The following is a 20915-nucleotide window of genomic DNA, read 5'->3' as shown; positions in this document are numbered from 1 at the left end:
CTTGTCACAATTACTTGAAATTTAACATAAGGCTTATTTCACAGCTGATATCTAACCCTGAAACATTTTTAAAATGTTTAAAAACATTTCAAATTATCTGAAGAAATATGATCTACTTTTACAGATTAAAACAGTCCTGGAGAAGTGATGGTACATTTTACAGTGCCTTATATATATGTGTATATATTTATATGTATATATATAATGCCTATATGTATATAATGTATATGTAACAGTGTACATAGAGTCAGGTAAAACTAGTTACAGGTATCTCTATCTGATATATTTTAAATTGAACAAATCTGTCTTGATAGAAAAGAAATGGTTGTAGCAGCACCAAAATACAAAACCGAAATTACTTTTAAAAAATGGAAGCAAATAAAGTAGACTGGAAACAGTGTTTCTGCAATTGGTTATGTTCCAGGCTGTGGAAGACTGGTAAACAGACACACCATTTTAAGGGATATTCAGAGAGAAGGGAGGCAGTGCTGGAAGCTTGGAGAAAGTAGAGAATATGTAAGAGCAAAAGTAGAGAATATGTAAGAGCAACTTGCCTTAGAAGTTGTGTTGCCATCCTGTTCACCTTTTACACGTCCATCCCCTGTGTGGATTTTTCAGGCAGTAATTTATGAAGCACTGACATAGCCTGTCCATTGATATTGGATGTAGAATACCCCTGGCCTGGGATGGACAGTGAGCACTGTGGGCAGTGCTGAGGTTTAATAACATTTCTAGACTGTGTTAAGATATTCTGTCAATCTGTTCCTCATTAATGGAAGTAATTTCTGCCTTTGTGGGCATGGCCAGTTTGATCAGACTACATGGCAGAAGTGCACAACATGGCTTAGGCAGCAGATTCTGCCAGACCAGGAGCTTTTCTAGGGGTTTAGTTGCATTGTAGAAAAAAAGGAGAACCACGGGTAAATCTTTTATTTTAAAAAATATCCCCTTTCTGAAATAAAATTCTTTTATGAACATAAGTAATTCAAAAACCTTTCTTTCAGCAGACTTGGTGAAGTATCTGCCATGTAAAAGCCATAAAGGCTGTGTGCTGCTTTCTGAGGTTTATTTCACACTTTTTAACTTCCAGCCTCCACTTGGGCTTGGACTATGCATCTATCTCTTCAATATGGGGTAAGAGCAGGATTTTCAAGGATTTATTTGAGCATTGTCTGTGTGTGTGTGAAACCCTCCCACTGAGTTCAGTGGTAACTGAAAGAAATAATGGGAAGGATATGTGAGGTTGGCCAGAGAAATGGCAATGCCTGGAACTCTCTGAGGGAAAAGTTGCCTTCCATACAAGTGAAGAACTGTCCTTTAGTTAGCACTGTTGTTTTGGAACTAAACCATGCTTCAATAAACCTTACCATTGCACACAGTCAGCCGTGAGGACTCAAAGCAGGGCTTTCAGCACCAAAATCATAAGATTTGATAGCCCAAATGAACACCTAAAATGAGAATTCCTGTTTTCAGAATAACAATAACATATCAAGCTCATGAGTGCCATGCCTGGCTCACGCTGAAATCTTACTTCCCTGAAATCAGTGGTAGTTTTTCCTTTAACATTAATAGTGCCTCATTATACTTTACATGCCATTAGGAGTGGTACCCACAGGAATTTGCTCTCTGCTGTAGTTTATTGACATTAAGACTTCTCCAAGCCTCTGACTTGGAGCAAACAAAATACTTGCCATCTTTTTTTTTTTCTCACAACAGCACAAAGGGAAAAGTGGAATTTCAGAAACACATCCCATTCTGGGATCAACTCTGTTTTTAATGGAACTTCTGTTCCTACTCCACAGAACAGAGATAGTCTTCATGGAGGCATTTTTGAGGGGCAGGCAGCAAGGAGGAATTTGGGATTAGTGGTGGAGCAGCAGTGGGGGCTCTTCTGCCTTGTGGCTTGTCCTTTCCTGCAGTGTGCAGGGGAGTGGCTCCTGGGCAGTGGTTTCCTCCTGCATTCACTGTTCCCATGGATATGAGGTGGATGGCTCCTGGTGTGCCAGCTGCACACTTATATATCTTGAAAGCCTCTTTCAGTTACACAGGAGCAGAGCACATGGGGATCTTTGGGTCAGAGCTGACTGTGGAAGCTCATAAAATTGCATTATATTCTGGTTCTAGTAATGGGCCCAGGTGGTTTAGCAGAATACAGCTTTGCTGTCAGCTTTTTCTCTTGTACAGTCATTGGAACAGATGGTGAAAAGATTGTTGAGGGTCTGTTTTAAATACAAGCAATGCTACTTTTTCTTAGGAAAAGCTCTTGTAGAAACTGCAGTGTCTGAGTAAATTCAGTGAGTAACAGCATAATCCATTTTTTGCAGCCTATATGGATCCATCTGGCCTTTGGATCAGCCCTTATTGTCTCATTGACAGATACCTAAAACAAGAGACTTACAAACAGAGAAGTAAGTAGTTATAAATAGGTGGTACTTGGTTATGACTAATTTTTTGGGCACACTGTGACATAGTGGAGACAAACTGCTCTGTTGTTGGCCACAATCCCCTCCATCAGAACTCACATGCTTTGCACTGCTGTTGTTGGGAGCTTCTCAGCTTCCAGCTGTGACTCACAGTGACAGAGGTACCAGCCAGATGTTCTTCTCCAAACACGGGCTGCACGTGAGGCACAGGAATGGGCTTCAGGAATTCTGGCAGCAGTTCTGACTCCACTGCACATTCCTGCTGCCTTGTTTGTCTTTCTCTGCCTCTTTGCTCCATCTTGGATGGGGGTGTGACTTCCTGACTCACAAATGTGTTGTGTTTGTGAGAGGCTCAAGCCCTGCTGTTCTGCAATCAGCTCTGGAGCTGAAGACAGGCAGATGCCTCCCATAGGTATCCTGGAGCAGTAGGGCATGTTTGGGGCACATTTAGCCTCAAATGAAAGCATCACTTAGGCAGTGTACTTGAGGAGGAAGTTTTTGGGTGTTTGTGATGGATGTTTTTGACAATAATCTTGGTACTTCATGCTGATTTTGCAAGCTGTTTTAGTAAACAGATAAAGACATTTCTGCCTTGATCCTTCCATTGACTCCCTGCATATTTCCCTATAACCCAAAGCTCTGCACATTACCCACACAGCACAATCCTCATTCCAAGAGACCATATGCTTCATTGCCTTAAGCAGTTCTGCTCTCCCCTGCCTGCTTCTTGGAGCAGTTGTACATATGGATAATAATATCCAAAATGACTGAGCAGAAATGCAGTAAAAGAAATGGCTGTAGCTTGGGAGTGACCTCGAGAAGGCGGAACACTGATGTGCTGGTGAGGCACAGAGCACATCGAGAGCTGAGTTCCACAGCCATTGACATGTCGTGGGCAGCTGAGGAACCCAGGCTTTACATCTCCTGAGGGCAAGGACTGAGCTGCTGTGTTGCCATGTGAAAAATGTTACTAATTTCTGTCTTTTTTTGGGTCTGTTTTAGTGTTGTACAGAAGTACGTATCCATTTATCTACATTGTCAGATTAACAGCACATAAAGCTTGTCAAAGAAGGAATAATGTCTATTAGGGCCCAAAATTATTCCTCCTTTTCTAGTATGGTCTTTCACTCAAGGAGCAGGAATAAGATGGAAATTATTAATTCCTGAGATTTTAACACAGGAAAGCACATCCTGATTTAGGGAATAGGAAAAAATAGGTGTGTACATGTGTAAACAGAAGTCACATGAGTTTATGTAACTGTAAAAGCAAAAAAAATTGTTTCCACTTATATTGAACAACAAAATAGCTACATTTTAAAAAACATGCAAAAACCTTCATATTAATCACTATCATAGAAATTTAGTGTATTTCTCCTTCATTTTAACAGAATTTTTAATATGGTTCTCTATGAATATTTTCATTTCTTTTTGAGATGATATTTTTATTATATGTACTCAAATTCTAGGGATATTTATACAGCTTCTGTTTATGTATCTCTGAAGCCCTGGATGCTGCAGGACTGCATTTCAGCACTGTGACACAAAGGAAGGAAAGAGTCCTTTTTGGGCATAGGAGACTTGGGGTGTCCTCTCTGCTTTTGGTTCAGTTCTATATGTATAAAAATATATATACACTCTGCTACTATTATTAGCAATCCCCTGCATGGGTTGGGGAAGCAATGCTCTCCTTAGCCTCGGTTGGCATTACTTGATTTTTGAAGCTGAGTTCCTTGGATGCTCCATGACTGCCTAATCCTAGGCTTAAGGATAAATTAATCACTTGAATCCTACAACTAGTGACTTGAATAACTTACACTAATGTGGTGCTCAGACTGGCTCAGTGCAGCAGGCTGATTTTCACCTGAGGGTCCTTAACAATTCCCTAGGAAATGCATGAATACATCAGTGGAAATTTGATGGAATAAGTTCAGTAACATAATTTGGAAGAGGAGCCACAATGCCATTTTGTCTGATCTATACCTATAGCAATTTCCAAGTTGTTACACACACACATAAATATACACATACATTTGCATAGATATGTATGTGCCCAGATATTTATAAAACCAACCACAGCCTTTCAATTGTGTGTGCTGTGATTCATCAGCAGCAATAGTTTTTGGCAGGGACATAATTTCAAATCTTCTGCTGAGGATGCCTGCCAAGACATTGTTGGACAGAGATAGAATGAGGAAAGTTATTTATAAATGGGGATAATTAGGTCCTGTGCTTATTAGTGTTGAGGATGAGACAGAAAGACGGCATGTGTAGTAATGAGTATTGTAATATGAGAAGATGCTCTCCATGATTTTCTAATTGTTGAGAGGAAAAAGAATTTTCAAAAACCTTCTCAGGTGAAATAACATCATTATGTGCTGCTCCCAGCTATGAGATTCAGACTGGGAGTTTGTGTACTATGCTCTAGGAGAGGTCTTGGACTAATGGAAGCTTGGAATACTTCCACAGGATCCAGGTGCTGACTGTCATAGCTGAGATTCTGTTTCCTGTCCTGGACTTCAGTTTGTGTTCAGGCTAAAACAAACCCTGCTCAGACATAGGAACTGCATTAACTCCTTTTATGTGGAAGCAGTGCTCACAACCACACTCAGGAGAGAGCACTGTGCTGCCTGGTGCTCTGCTCATCACCTGTCAGCAGAGGCAGGGCTATTGCTGTGTTCCAGCAGTCCTGTAGATGTGTGCTACATCCCTTTTTTTCTTCAAGAGATACTGGGACAAATTCACCTTTCTACTGGTATTGTCCCTAGAGGTATAAATCCAGTGAGCACAGTGTGAAATTGCTCCCTGCCGGGTGTGGAGGGCGCCTGTGCTCACACAGACTGCACAGCAGCCAGGACAAAGCTCTCAGCCAGTTACTACAAGGAGTGGTCACACGGTGAGTCAGGAGAATTGCCATTAATATTAAAGATTTCTTAGCTCCTGGCTTTGCACCAAGCTTACTAGATAGTGTGACTAATGTGTAGGAGACACCTAAGCACGCATCTGTGTTGAAACAGTTGAATATTCCATTAACTTTTCTGACTTCCAAGCTATTTGGACTGGTCTCACAATGCTTGGGATTTTTATGGCCTGAAGCTCCTGCAGTCTCAACTAAATAGTTGCTTTGGGGGTTTCTGAGTTTTTCATTAGAGGTGAGGGGAAGAAATAGTCTTCAGCATTGCAGAGAAGCTTGAAATACAAAAATGGAGTCTCTCCAAAGGTCATTATTTCCCTGCATAGTGTGGGGGTTTTTAAACTCTGGCACAATACTGACAGGGTCCAGTGCCTTCAGAAAGATTATTCATGTATTTAAAGGTGGGTGCAGTGTAAGCAAGTGCCTGGCTTGGCCTGGGCCTTGGTTTCTCTGAAGGGGGAGTGGCTTTTGGGAGAGCTCATCTGGCTGAATCGCTGCCACAGCTGCCATCTCTGCCCTGTGGCCAGCACAGAATGTCACCTGTGTGGCTGAGTATCTCCCAGGCTCTCCAGACCTGGAGCATCACTTCCCCCAAAACTACTTCATCCCAGGGTTTTGCCTACACATCCTCAATGCAGCCTGTATGTGAAAACACTGCATTTAAATGCTGTTGCCAAAAAAAGAATCAGCAGGGTTTAGACAGCCTGTGCCAAGCTCATCCCTAGGGTGATGTTTTTGAAGTAAAGCAGGGAATATCTAAAGCAGCTCCTGGCAGAGAGATAGGAAAGAATATTTGAGGGAGCTAGAATTTTGCCTTTGTATTTCTTGTAAAGCATTAAAGGGATCCTTAGAACTAGAAATCTCTTAAAGTGTGTAATTATGTACGTCACGGTGTCTCAGATGGTTCTGCAGGCAGAGCACTCTCTTTCCTGCTAAGGGAATTTTGCAGAGCAGGTTTTTTTGTGGTTTGCAAGGGCACCTAAAAGCAGTGCTGGGTTTACAGACTGCAGTGCCTAAATATTAAATGCTCAGTGGTGACAGTTACTATCAAACACAATAGAAGCCAGCACTGTCAAGACCATTACATCTATTTATTTTTCTTTCTAAAACAGAGAAATAAAAGAAAACTGTGCAAAGGGAGATCAGTTGAACTTTGCAAAAGCAGTGTGTGCTATTGCGAAAGCAAATTTTCACTTGCTAATCAGGATTAGAAGAAATGCCTGAGTTGTTTCATTGTTGGGAGCTATCAGCAGCACCTGTGCTTCATTAGCAAAATCAAAGTTTACTGTTATCTAAGACAAAAACATTGGGGGGCAGGTGGTCCTTGAGGCAATAATATCAAATCCCCTTTTGTTTCCTGGAGAATGATTACAGTGAAATACTTTGCTTATGTTTCCATTCTTTAGACCATCTGTTTCGAATTAAACCCTTCTGGCAGGATACATCATCATTTATTAGAGCGTTACATTCGATAATGCAGTGTTAGTACGGCTGTTACAAACCCTGAGCTTCATGAGTGTGACTGACTTCAGGGACACAACTGAGGTGTTTACTTAATGAAAGGGCCAGAGAATGTTCATAAAACTGGTTTTCCAGTTCAGAAATAATTTTTTATAGGTCTTTCACAATTACATTTCTGGTGTGCAATTCTGAATGCGTTTGGTAGAGTGAAAACGTGTGGCTTTAGATGACTGAAAGCAAAGGTACTGGGCAGGACTTGTCAGTAACAAACTGTGAGACACCTAAGGCTGGAAACAGTCCCTGCCCATGATGGGGTGACTGCCATTTCCAGAAATCTCCAGTGCCCTGTAGCATTCAAGACACACCCCATGTGATTCTAGAGCACACAAAGATCTGGCAGGTAATACCCCACATCTGAAGGAATTTTCTACATTTTCATTCTTGTCCCCTGTAGAAACTCTTTTTTTTTAAGCTTTCTGTCAGAGGCAAAGCTTCACATGCCAATAGACGGAAGACTGGCCTTGGTCCTAGAACTGTCCTGTCCCTGCAGTCTCAACCATTTGGGGACAGTATAAGAAACACAGGACCTTGCAAGGAGACTTTTTTTTTTTTTAATTCTCAGTCCCAGTGTACTGAAGAGGCTCATTCACTCCTTACTAAAGGAGTAGGGAAAAGGATTCAGTCCCAGGAAATGAGCAGTTCTTTATAGGTGTATTTCAGATACTTCAGTTCTCCAGTGATGCCCACTGTTACTAAAAAAAAAATCTTTCAGTCTACTTCAGTTAGAAGGATGGTGACTGGGAGAGCAAAATTAAGAAATAGATTAATCATTCATGATATAAAGACTTTGTATGCTTTAGATAAGGCAAAGCCTGCTTTTAAATATGCTCATAGAGAGTGTGCCTGGGGAAGAGGACAAGTCTTTCATCTTAAATGTGCTTCTCATTTTTTTTTCTGGTCAAAGTAAATCTGAAGAATCCTCTAGTAGATGATTCATACCACCTAGATTAAATTCAAGATCTGAATCACTGCTACAATATATACATGCAGAGTTTCTTTCATGCCACCATCTCCCAAAATTGCTGTATTTAACCAACACAGTATTTGTCCTGGTTACCCTTCAGCAATGCAGTCAGACACAGTCAGGAAGCCAGCATCTGCTTCAAAATATTTTTTTAACTAATCAAATAATACTAACCAAAGTTGCCTAAAACTGATATTCTCTCTTGCTCCATTAAAAAAAAAAAAAAAAGTGAACTTAAGTAGCATCATTTTATAACCCAAAAGTTTAGTGTATCATTTAAATGTTGCAGGAACTGAAGCAGGCCAGGATGACATCAGTATTTCCTTTAAGAAGGCCAGCAGTAAGTCCACAGTGTACGTCTGAATACATGTGGTTCAAATGATATAATGTTAACTTTTTTCCTCTCTCTCTGTTGTTCTTTTGAGAATAAATTTACACTTTTTTGTTTTGTTTTTTTTTTTTTTTAATAGTGGGAAGGTGATACATGGTGAGTAAAAATTTTTGAGGTCATGGAAGAGGCTTTTCAAAACCACATTTTCCTTGTTTCAAATGTCCTTTTATTACTCTGTTTTGTCTAAAACAAAATAAGCCTGAAAGTTCATAAACTTTGCTTGCCAGTTGTAGGCTAGAGACCTGCCCTTGCTCCCCCTGTAGCTCATGGTAAAACATCCAAACACTGACTCATCCCTGTGCTGATCCAAGTCCCATCCAGAGATGAGTTGTTTGTATTCCTGGTGAAGTGAACCCCGAGGGCTGCTGGGCCTGCTTTAACCACGGGGTTTTTCTGCCTGCCAGGGGAAACCATTTATTTGGCCTCGCCTGTGTTGACCTTTCTGAAACCTTCTGCTGGCTTTCTGACTTCTCTTTGTTCTGGTCACAGCCCAGTTGAAAGGCTGCCCTAACCTTGGGCATCCTCCTTGGAGGTATGTCTGCATCAAACCACAGAAATGGGATAAGCCCCTGGGAATCATCCCCGAGGATTGGACCTATGGCATCAGTAGCACAAGCATTTACTGTTTTCACTAACAGAATAATTCCATTAGTGGGCATCAGTAGGTTGTTATCCTCTTAGATGGATTTTCTGCTTACAGATGAAATACAACACAATAAAACTGGATTAAAATAGCAGCAATATAAATACATATGAAAAGAACAAAGAGAAAGAAGCTGGGTAGTTATTGATGGAACACAGGACTGTATATTCAAGCTAGTGGTAATCTTCAACAAATTATTTTTGAGGTTTTTTTTTACCTAATTGAATTGCAAGTTTTAAAAAGTGGTAAACATAATCTAATTAATAACATTTTTGAACATACTGAGGAAAATCTAAGGTAATCTCAAAAGGCTTTGCAACATAAATTGTCTTAGTGTTATTAGTACCTAACCCAAGCAAAAATAAACTGCAGAATGAAGCACAGGCACAGGAGATGGAGAGTGTTAGTGCAGAAGAATGACAGCCAAAATGCAGCACTGAGGCAAACAATCAATATTAGCCATTCTCATTTTCTGGCATAATGAGATTGCTCAGATGCTCAGCAGTACCTTTTTTGTGCTGGGGAACAATTTTGACTATTGCTTAATAACAGTCTGAAACTTTTCTGGTGCTCAGCAGAGGTCTGCCATGGTGCATTTGGTGACATTGTCATGCAGAAACTTGCCTGTGTTTATTACTGGGATTTTGACCTCAAATGGCAGATACTTGTGTGAGCAATGCACCTCGAATAGCACTGAAATTTCAAATGGAACCATATGATTTTAGAATTCAGTTCAAGCTACTGAGAGATTTATCAGGAATAGTTTTATTTGTCTGATCCAGCTTCAGCCTGTCCCTGTCCCCAGGTGAGTGATGGTGTCTGGTGCAGCTTTTTCCTTCTTTTGTGAGATGCTGGAGGTCAAATGGGATTCAGGTTAGAGGGTAGACTGGAGAGGAAGAGGCAGGACACAGGTGGGAGCATTTAATAGAGAATATGTATTACTAGGGATAAAAGAGAAAAGGCATTATGAGAGAAAGGATTTTGAAAGCATTTGCAGGACTTTGGGAGACTGAGACCTGGGGAAAAGGGACCATGGTACTTTAGGAGGAATTGGATGTGAGGTTTTGAAACAAACTTTTTTCTTCTGGGCTCTTGGTAAGAAAGAACATGCGCAGTATAAATACACACACCTGCCTATATAATAAGATAAACCGAAGAAAATAATTAAATTACCATTTTAAAGCTATATAAGAAGAAACAGAAAGCTGAGTATTTTAAATACACAGAATGAGCAGTCAAGAAGGATAAAGGAGGGTGTGTAGCAGATTTTCATCAGGGTCTGATTTACTTATGTGACCCCTGGGAGCTATTGTCAGTCTGTGAAATGCCCCCGAGCCAAAGGACCTGTACTCCAGTCAGATGTGCCGCCTCTGCATCGCATGTGTGTGAGACAGAGACACGGAGCGGTGGGCAGGGGAAAGACACTCCGCTGGGAAGGCTGGAAGGTGGCTGAACATTAACAGAAGGACCATTTCCTTTGGGCAGGCACAGCGTCCTTGTGTAGCCCTGCTGTCCCTGTTAACCCCGGGCTCAGGGGAGCACATCTCTGTGTGCTCGGCAGGGGACAGGCTCAGGTCTCAGTGGCTCTGGAGTCACTCACACTGCTTGAAAACTGGCAGCTGGAAACTGTCTGCCCAGCTGGCATGCCAGGGGAATAGCAGGAATAGTATTATAGAATTTGTGGTGTGGGGAATGTGGGTGTGGAGTTGGAGCTTGAACAGGTGGACAGGAGTGGTAAGAATGCATAATTAAATAAGCAAAGGCTGCATAATGGAATCTGTAGAATCTGCTGGCATCCCAAGGTCCACATTCAGCAGCACTTCTGTCACCATTTGCAAACTACTGAATCTGACAGGTAGAAACCAGTGCTAAATTTGGGACGTCGGCTCAGAAAAAGGGGGCTCTGTTCTGATTCTCTTAACCTGAGGCCTCTGCTGTGAGGTTAAGACATCTCCATTGGCCATCTACAGGTAATTAATATTCCAGTTTCACCGTGCCTTTCTTCTGCACAAGGCAATGTGCGGAGCTGTAATGAGCTCTGGCTTCTGAAGGGAGTCTCTGTGTGAAGAGGGGAGCAGCGTTCAGGGCAGAGGCACAAGAGATGGGAAGGAAATGCCCGGGTGGGTGCTGCCAGCTCGGCTCTGGCTGGTGACCGCTTTTATTTCCCAAACCACAGGGACCCAGTGCTGCCTGTGAGAGATCTATTCCTGTATGACAGAATCAGAGACTCATTGGGGTCAGAAGGGACTTCTGGAGATCATCCAGTCCCACCCCCAGCCAAAGCAGAGTCACTGAGAACAGGTGACACAGGAACGCATCCAGGTGGGTTTGGAACGTCTCCACAGAATGAGACCCCACGACCTCCCTGGGCAGCTGTCCCAGTGCTCTGAGTTCTTCCTCATGTTGAGGTGAAACTTTCTGTGTTTCAGTTTAAGGCCATTGGTCCTTATCCCAACAGTGGGCACAAGTGAAAAAGAGTCTTCTCTTCAAACTAAACAGGCCCAGCTCCCACAGCCTGCCCTCGTAAGAGAGGCTCCAGACCCCTCATGAACCTTGTGGCCTGTGCTGGACCCTCTCCAGCACTCCTGGTTTTTGTTGTACTGAGGAGCAGCTGGGCACAGTGATAAGGCTCAGGGCTTATAATTAAATATGACGGACTCGGCAGTGCCGGGTTAATGGTTGGACTTAATGTACAGGTCTTTTCCACCCTGAAGGTTGATTGATCACCGCATCAGGCGATTAAACCAGGCAGGGCTGGCGGGAATTCCCTGCCGAGCCGTACTCGGTGACCCGCCTGGGGTGGAAACCGGTTTGGGAGCGGCCGGGCAGGACCAGCCCCTGAGCCCGGCCTGAGGCGGGCGCAGCTCCGCGGGCACCGCGGCTGGGGCAGAGGGGCCCGGGCCAGGCCTGTGAGGGTCTGTGAGGGACAGGGGGCTCGGGGGGGTCCGTGCAGCGCCGTGCTCCCCGTTCGCGGAGGAATCTTGCCCCGCACCGCGCTCCGTCCGGGGCGGGGCGCAGCGGGGCGGGCTCGCCGGTGAGGGGCACGCGGCCGCCCCGCCATGTCGGTCCGCCGCGCCCTGGCGCTCGCCGCCTGCGGGCTGGCGGGCGGCTCCGTCCTGCTCTCCGCCGTCGTCGTGGGCAAGCAGCCGGCCCGTGGCGGTGGCGACAGCGAGCCGCGCCCGGGGGGCTCCGCCGTGCCCTCCGCCGCGCCGCCCGGCTTGCTGCTGCTGCCGCCCACCGCATCCTGCCCGCCGACCGCCGGCTGGATCGAGAGACCCGCCGGCAGCGGCAGCTACTGGGACAGCAACTGGGACAGGTGGGCGCGGCCGGGCTGCGGTGGCGGGGCCGCCTCCTCGCCCGGGAGGTCGCGGCTGTGCTGAGGGGCCGGGGGGATCCGGGGGCGGCGGGAGCTGCCATGAACCCCTCTCCGGAGCCCCGGGGGCAGCGGGCTCGGGGCGGGGCCCCTCGGGGGTCGGGAGGCCCCGGGTCCCCACGGGAGCAGCCCCCGGCTCGACAGGACTCGTTTCCCGGTGAAATTCCGTGTGGCGACCTGTTCAGAGCAGAATCCAGCTGAAGTTCGTGAGCACCCGTGGAGCGCTGGAGGTATGAGCGGGCGCTGGGTTTTGTTCAGACAGCTCGGACACTTACCCTGTGCAGATCCCTTTATTTGATGCTTTCCGCCAGCGCGACTGCCAAGCCTCAGGCTTGTGATAAATGTAAGCTGGGCAGAAGCTTGTCCTTTTTATTTATTTTCCAGCCGTGCCTCGGTGTTGCTGAGTGTCTGCAGCAGGGTTTTCAGCTCCCTGTGGATGCCAGGCGCTCTCACGTGCTGGGGCAGGCACGGGGCCTGCTGCTCATGGAGCTGCCTGGGCTGAAATCCCTCTAAAGGCAGTGGGCTTTGAACCAAGCTCACTCGTGTTCTTCAGCGCTGAAACATTCACGCAATGGTTGGCTACATTTTTCTGAATCTTTAATTAGAACGTGCAGATATCTGCATGGAGCTTTGGCTCATTTGGCTTCGGTCTGGTAGAATTATCTCCCAGGGGAGACTTATGTCAGGCTCCAGCTTAATCATAGTAAATCCAAACCTAAGCACTAACAGATTTTTATTGTATAATGCATCATTTTGATTTTTGAGAGGCTACAGGATCAAATGCTCATGTAAATAGGGCTATGTACACCCCAGTGATAAAAATACCTTCATTAAATAAGGTTACAGCTGGTTACACAATTATACTGAGGGAGGTACTAAAGCTGCTTGTTTAACTGCAGCTCCAGGCCTTCCTGCTTCTGCTAAATGCTTGATTTTCTTCAAGGATTCTACAGTACTTTCAGACTCAAGTAATTTTTTTTAAACCAATCCAGGAAGTAGAGATTGTGCTTTAGCTTACAGAGCTGTCACCACTGCCTGAGCAAACATGGCCAGATACTTCCTAGCAGGTCAGGACAGCCAACCACCATTTGTCACAGTGTGCAAACAGTGGCAGCGGAATACATTACTTACCCCAGATCAATTTGTTCTCTGCTGCCTGTGGTCTACCAGTTGTGCCTTAGGTTGTGCCTGCTTGAAATCTTAATCTTGACTTTTGGATGTTACTGGCAGAAGCAGTTAATGTGCAAAGTTGTTAAATGGTTTATAAATACACAGAATATCTGACCACTGTTCTTTGGGGGCAGGGAATGTTTAGAAAGTCAAGTCTTGAGCAGATAAATAGATGCTGCAATATTCTTAACGACCAATGGCTTTTCGAGTTTGAAACAAACAAATGCAAATACCAAACTTGTTATTGGTCTGACAGGGTATCACACATGGAATGTTGGTCTCTGCCACTTGCACAGGAGTTGTGCAGCTCAGTTCTCAGAGAGGACAGGTCTGGTTTCGTTCATGTGGAATACATAATGGCAGACATCAGATGAGTTATTCCCCTTGCTGCTTTACTAATGTGCTTGAATTGATTTTAAAGATGTTTTTTTTTTTGTTTTCCTATTGTGTCTTGCCAGCAGTTTAGTTTCCAGTGAATCAAAAGTATCCTGTGAAGTAGCAATAGAACTTCTTGTTACTGGCCTGTTGTTTCATTTTTAATGCCTTGCTGAGGAAGTAACAGCTTGAGGACTGTGTAGAGCCTCACTGTCTAATGGAAATTGTGTTCAGTAAAGCAAAATGGAGGCAGGAGGGCTTTGCACAGCCAGTCTTGCTGTGAGAAGTAGGTGTGGGAAGCAGCAATTTTCTGTGAACAAATTACTTTGTCCCAAACAGAATAAAAATTATTTTTCATTAAAAAAAAATCTTACCATCAAATAAACAAGTTCAATACTGGAAGAAGTGAGGTGTGGTATGAATAAAATACCCTCTGAGGTGGAGTGACATAGAAAAGGATTTGCATTAATGGGTGGGGGATCAGTGCAGAGAGGGCCCAGACCCAGAGCAGGGAAGGTTTGGGCAGGGTTGGTGCTGATGGTGCAGGGTTGGGAGATCTGCAGCACTGAACTGTGATAGCAGAGAGAGGGGAGATCCCTGTCCTCAGGAGGAGCCGGGTCAGCTGTCTGGTGATGTGCAGAGCTGGGTGCTCGTGTGCACTGTGACAAGTGGAAGAGAGATTAAAGTGGCATGAGGGGAGGGAGTGCTGAAAAGATGAAAGGATAAGTAAAACACTCCAGGCTGAAATATAAAAATTTTACTGGAGAGACCTGATGTGACCCAGTTTAAAGCAGAAAATAATTCTCAATGTGCACTGAAGAAGGTCAGAGTCTTTCTAGGATGTTGTTAAGGGGGATGACTTTTTAGTCATTTGATGTAAATGGGATTGATAAAGTGCAAATTTTGTAGGTGTTATCACAGGGCCTTTTAGACATGAAGCATTTTCTTTCTTTAATGGTCAGTCATCACCTTTTCCTCTTTTCCTGGGTATCCTTCCTGGTTAGTTTTTCTTGTCAAAAACCATACTGTTACACCCTACAAGTTTTTCTGTTGCTCATTGCTTTTTTCCCCCCAATAATTAATTCAGGTGGCTGGCACTAAGTGGCAAATTTACTTATGTCACGTTAGGCCTTTCAACCCATGACATTAACTTTTTTTTTAAAATAAATGCAGGCATTTATTTTTACTTTTTGCACAAAGGTTTGAATCAGTTTCATGATACGAGTGACTAAACTGTCAGTTTTAGTTCTTCAGCCATGTCTGGAATTAAGGCAAGACTACTTATCTGTAAAAATCCCCTGCCTCATAGTCTCCCCTATCTAAAAATGACTCTTTAAATCTGTTTGTTTAGACGTGAACCACTGGCTCTTGTCAACCTCAAGAAGAAAAATGAAGAAACCGGGGAGGAAGAGCTCGCCTCTCGCTTGGACCACTGCAAAGCAAAAGCCACCAGGCACATATTCCTGATCAGGCACTCCCAGTACCACCTGGATGGCCGGGCTGACAAGGACAGGACTCTCACCCCACTGGGTAGGTACCACCAGCAGCATCGTGCTTTGCATCTTGAGGAAATGATTTTTTTACCTGATGATACAGGTCAGTAACTCAGCACTGTTCTGGGTCTTGCTGCCAAACCTCATTCTGTTTTCTGTATTCCTTTCTGGCAGAAAGATGTCATCAATAAGTTTGTTTTCTTCAGTTTTGATCCAGACATTCAGATGTGATTTAGAGAGTTCTGAACACATTCAGTTGTAAAGAAACTTGTCAAAGGAAACTCCAAATTATCTTAAGGTTGCTTTAGCAAACTTTCGTGCCAGCTGAGGTAATTCCTAAGGGCTGTGGCTTTAAACTTCATTGAGATGGATTTTTCTTGTGTTTCTTAATTTAATCTGCTGATTTATTAAAAAGAAAACGCCTCTGACTTCCAGCTGGAGTGTTTATAATTAAATACATTGTACTTTTGTCACTGTTTCTGGGAGTACTGCTAATCACTGACATGAAATGAGGATAACCTTTGTCTGTGTTAATCTTAACTCCCTGATCCTGTCACTAGGTCTCAGATGCTAATTAGCATTACTTTTAATAATGTACTTGAAAAGCAGTGAACACTTCCTTGATTATATATTTGCCAACACTGTTTTCAGAGGGGGAAGAATTATTACTGTGGACTTTTTTCCCACCCACATCTCAATTACTGGTGTGAAAACAGGAGTGAAATGCTAATTGCAGGCCTCAAGTGCAGTCTTAAACTGGTAACAAAGCACAATGTTAATCCTGTCTCATCCTGTGCTTTAAGTAAGTGACTTAACCTGTCTGTTGTCTTTTCACCTGGCTGCCTGAAAGGTGGGCTGAGCCTGCCTGAGGCTGCCCAGGTGCTGTGAGCTGTGCCAGGCTGGTGTTGCCTTTATCAACAACAGCACACTGCAGGCCTGAGGGGGATTGTTGCTTCCTGGGGATGGGGCTGGCAGGGATATTGAGTATTTCAGTGAAAGTACTGAGTTGCTGAGTAAGCTTTGGGGATTTTTTTCCTAATTGAAACAAATATTTTTTTTCATACTGATGCAAGTATGACTTGAAATTGTCCAACCAGTAAGCTTGGCCTGAGTAGTGGCTCTGATGAAAATGTTTTCCAGTTGCTTTTTGAAAGGAAAAAGCCCAGCATCAGTGTAGACCTTTTATATCAGCTGCACAGCTCTCTTGGTAGCTTGTGTGAGGTTCTAATGGGAGTGTCACCAATTTATGTAATGAATGTGCTTTGTAAGGTCGAGAGCAGGCTGAACTGACTGGACGCAGGCTGGCAAGCTTGGGATTAAAATTTGATCAGATTATCCACTCCTCCATGACCAGAGCAACTGAAACAACTGAAATTATAAGCAAACATCTCCCAGGTAAGAAACTTCCCCTAATTTTTCATTGACTTCTGATCCTTTAAAACTGCTTCCAGTAGAATTCCAAGCTTGTCCTTAAGGTTGAGATGTTATTTAGCCATTTCCCAGCCCTGTGTGAATGTCTGTATTTATAAAGAAACCTACAGATGTAATTCTGCTTGTTTCCAAATTATCTTTAAAAGTACAAATACACTTTTTCAAAGTGTAACAGACAGCCTGTTCTGTTCAGTTGGAATAAGCTGTCTTGCTGATGGCAAAACAGTTTTGTTGGAGAGATTCATGTTGGAGAGTAAGCCTTCCTCAAAGAAAGACTGTGAAAAATGTATTGATTGTAGAGTTGTGGGGCTGTTTGTAATGGCATGTGAACAACTTGTTTCTGAATGTGTATCTAATATTTCAGGAGTCAAAAAAATCAGTACTGATCTGCTGAGAGAGGGAGCACCTATAGAACCAGACCCTCCAGTCTCCCACTGGAAACCAGAAGCTGTGGTAAGTGTTTTTTTTTGAAGTTTTTTTTTTATTTATGGTTTGGGGGTTTGGACAGTAGCAATAACTGGCAGTGTCTGAGCTGATGTTTTTATCACAGCCCTTAGATAACTGCATTCTTCCCTCCTGCTCAGTAAGTGTGCAGGGCAGTTAGAGTAACCTGCAGTCCTCGAGCATTAGTTGAGCCCGCGGGTGCAGGCAGTGGCAGGAGCTGTGGAGCAGTGCGGGGCAGGCAGTGCTGCTGTGAGCTGTGTGCACCTGTGCCCCCAGCAGTATTACGAAGATGGCGCTCGCATCGAGGCCGCCTTCCGGAACTTCATCCATCGAGCTGACGCCAAGCAGGAGGAGGACAGCTACGAGATCTTCGTGTGCCACGCCAACGTCATCCGCTACATCGTCTGCAGGTACGGCTGCTGGGGGGCCCATCCCACAGGGATGATCCACCACTGAGGGAGGAGATGCCTTGGTTTCACTTCTTTGAAGTGTTGGAGATCAGTGCCTGCATTGTGAGCAGCTGCTGCTGCAACTTCATCAGGGTACATTTGTTAATTAGAACACTTTCATTCTAATTCTAAAGCAAAAATGGCTAAGTCGGTGAAACTTAACCTTTTTTGTACATTTGGACAGTTACTTTAGTTACTACATGCTTCTGCTTCCATAAACCTGAGGGTAGTGCCTGTTGGAAAACATTACAAATAGATGCATTACTGGATGCATCTCTTTGAGGTGACATGAATTTGAGCTTACATAATTAAAGATTGATTCCATTTTGGGAATTCTTTACTCATGGATATTTTTGAGTTATGTTGAAGTTGCATTAGTGTGTCTTTGCAGTACCATCCAGTATTGCATTAAAGGGAGAGGGAGAGTGGATCCTTCATAACATCAGGGTTGTTCATAATGGAGAAAACAGTTCTGGATCTTTGCCTGTCTCTGTATCCAGTCAGCTGAGTCTATTTTATTTCTCTTCCCCATCAACAAAGCACTGTCTGTAAGATAATTTGTCGTGAGCAGGACAGATGTGATTAAACTTTAATCTGATCAATACCTACAACAGTTTCAGTTAGCTTTATTTAGCTGAGCTAGGTAAATGCTAGCCTGTCTGCTCTGTGGGCTATACTTTCAAAATTGCTATACTTGAAATTATTGATCACGTAAACAGGCTATTCTTTCCTGTGCTAAAAAATACCACATTTTTCCTGCCAGGGCTTTATCTCAAATACTTACATACCTTTTCTCTTTGCTGTTGCATTCCTCTTCATTTTAATGTCTCTTCTGTGCAGTGAATCTGGTAGTACAACTGAACACAATCCATGTAATATTTCCTTCAAATCTAGCTTGGCTGTAGCTGGAATTTAATTTTTCAAGCTTTCCACAAGAGTTTCATAAGAGCCAAAACAAAGTTATTCCTCAGTATCAGAGGCAAAAGCTGTTTGGTGCAACATGGTGTTTTTTCCAGCTGTTTAATACAATTGATGGAGCTCCTGAGGCTGTTGAGTTAGGAAATTCAGAATGGCTGCAGACCAGCTGTGATGCTGTGTTTCTGTGGAAGGCACAATGTACTTGTCCTTCCTGGGGAATTATGTAGCTCATTGAAAGTAGTTCCAGTGAATTTCTTCCCTAGGTGTGTGCAGGACACTGGAGGGAATCCTGTGTCACTGCCTTTGCTGTGGGGTGTGGCTGAAATGCAGTGTGACAGTCACTGTTTGCCACATCCAGGTCCTCTCTGCTCAGGCAGCCCCTGGGTGCTGAGGCAGCGCTGTCCCACCTGCTCAGTGCTGTGGTGCTGCAGCCTGGCTGGGCCATCCCTGCCCCGGCTCAGGGGCTGCTCAGGGCACTCCTGGCAGCCTCCCTGTGTGGAGCTGCTGCCTTCTGTCCACTTGAACTAATCCTGTCAGCAGTAATCACACCCATCTGCTGGGCTCTGCTTAGCCAAGGGCACGCTTGGCCCTGCTCCAATTACCAATGCTGTAGTTTTACAGCATTTCCACAAGAAAAGGCTTTTTTCCAAGGCTGACTGGGGGCATTGGTACAAGCTGCACTATGCCCACCAATTTTGAGTTTCCCCCTCCTTCTCCCCCTTATCTGGGACAGAAGGGGATGCTGTGAGGGCTTGTTAATCCAGCTGTTGATGAATTACTGATGTGTGTGTTCTGTCCCCAGAGCCCTGCAGTTCCCCCCAGAGGGTTGGCTGCGACTGTCCCTCAACAACGGCAGCATCACGCACTTGGTGATCCGTCCCAACGGCAGAGTGGCCCTTCGAACGCTGGGTGACACAGGTTTCATGCCTCCAGACAAAATCACACGCACCTGAGTGAGCCAAATGGCTGGAAGGCTGTCCAGGAGCTGCCTCTAGTCTCTTTGCACTAGCACATCCTGCTACAGTACCACTAGATTTTTATTACGTTGGGGTGTGATGCTGTCTTAAAATGTCCTTTAGCCCCATTCCTCCTTCATATCCATGTCTGCCTTTCAGTCCGGAAAAGAAGAAACCTTTGTAAGCCTGAACATGTCCAGTCCTTAAGTATTCCCCAAAACTCGAAGCTGAGCTGTGAAATACAGGTTGAATGTCTGCTCAGCAGTTGCAAGAGCACTGACTTTTCCCTCACCCCGCTGTGAATTTCTCTAACCAAAGCTTGCTCCTGTGGGTGTTTTTCTTGTGCAGGAAAGCGACTGGTGTGTGAACAGCCTTGTATCACACTGCAGCTAAAACAAAGGTGAGCCAGCTTGTTCCAGCTCCTGCAGAAGTGACAGACAGGGAATTCTGCTGTCCAAAGGACAAAGGGATAAAGCTTCAGTTTTTGTAAGCTGTTGAGTGTGTATGTTGATGTTGTGTCATTGTTCCCCTCTGCCCCCAAAAAGCCCATGTAAACTGTGCCTGGAGGTTATGAGCATGAAGGAAAGAGGGTAAAAAAAATTTGCCTCAGAGCTGTGGTGCTAGAACTAACTGCTGCTTATATTAAGTGTTCCACCATCCTCAGGATGTCCTTTAAGATGTTCTTAAGAATATTTTTCAGTCTTGTAAAGCCTTTAACTAAAACATGGTCTGGAGAAGGCTGTAGCAGTAAGATGGGAGGAAAGGAAAGCAGCAGTCTTCTCAAAGTGCTTTCAGTTACTGATATATTTTTGAGTGCTCTTTCCCACTGTTTGATACCTTACTTTCAGAGTAGAGCAATACCACCAGTGAGTTCAGGGTAGTGGTGCTGCAGCCCTGCAGCAAACTGCTGTTGCCAGCATGGTGAGCAGTGGCCAGGGGGTGGCTGTCTAGGGCCAGTGTATAGGACAGGCATTGGGCAGAAGGCTCCAAGGGCCCCTTCAGACAGCTCTGATGCTGCTGGGCCTGTGGGAGGGGAGGGCTCAGAAGCATTCTGGAGCTTGCTGGCTACCCTGAGCCCATGCAGAAGCCTGGCTCAGTTAACAGTAGGACAGCAGATGTAACTAACTTGTTTGACAGATTCTCTGATCAATAAGGATGTTGATGAAATGCTGAACTTACTCCTGTCAGAGCTGTATGAAGCATAATCACACAGCCTATGGAGAAGAGGATTTAAGGGCTTGATACTGAATGCTGCTACATCAGGATCAGTTCAAGGAGTAGGGTAGGGAACAGACATTATTGTGTAGTGTAAGGTGTGGGGGGCAAGAGGAAACCATCATGATGTATCTCTCATTGATGCAATGAGAATAATTTATCAGTTTTTGTCTATTAACTTTTTTAAAGTTTTGAATAAAATACTTGGTCTGTCTGTCTTTCCTGTCTCTTCAGCTGA

The 20915-nt window shown here is 44.3% G+C and overlaps 1 protein-coding gene across 2 annotated transcripts; it reads left to right on the top strand.

Annotated features, from left to right (window-relative positions):
* The first annotated feature begins 11888 nt into the window (after positions 1 to 11888).
* On the top strand, positions 11889 to 20891 carry PGAM5 (PGAM family member 5, mitochondrial serine/threonine protein phosphatase). Of its 2 annotated transcripts, none has more exons than XM_064726963.1 (6): positions 11889 to 12169; positions 15123 to 15301; positions 16534 to 16659; positions 17060 to 17148; positions 17419 to 17549; positions 19309 to 20891. In XM_064726963.1, exons 1-6 carry the CDS (start codon positions 11913 to 11915, stop codon positions 19457 to 19459), a joined length of 933 nt encoding a protein of 310 aa, XP_064583033.1. In that variant the 5' UTR covers positions 11889 to 11912; the 3' UTR covers positions 19460 to 20891. The 2 variants fall into 2 exon arrangements, with proteins under 2 accessions (XP_064583033.1, XP_064583032.1); XM_064726962.1 differs by having other exon boundaries at positions 17416 to 17549.
* Positions 20892 to 20915: the final 24 nt, after the last annotated feature.

The sequence above is a fragment of the Zonotrichia leucophrys genome, chromosome 15 (genome assembly GCF_028769735.1).
Source record: "Zonotrichia leucophrys gambelii isolate GWCS_2022_RI chromosome 15, RI_Zleu_2.0, whole genome shotgun sequence".
NCBI lineage: Eukaryota > Metazoa > Chordata > Aves > Passeriformes > Passerellidae > Zonotrichia > Zonotrichia leucophrys.
Note: the sequence above shows the minus strand (reverse complement) of the source record. Positions and strands in the feature narration are given on the sequence as shown.

Coding starts and splice junctions, on each gene's coding strand:
- PGAM5 (XM_064726962.1), top strand. CDS start 11,913: ATGTCGGTCCGCCGCGCCCTGGCGCTCGCCGCCTGCGGGCTGGCGGGC. Junction 16,660..17,059: donor TATAAGCAAACATCTCCCAG/GTAAGAAACTTC, acceptor CTAATATTTCAG/GAGTCAAAAAAATCAGTACT. Junction 17,550..19,308: donor ATCCGCTACATCGTCTGCAG/GTACGGCTGCTG, acceptor TTCTGTCCCCAG/AGCCCTGCAGTTCCCCCCAG.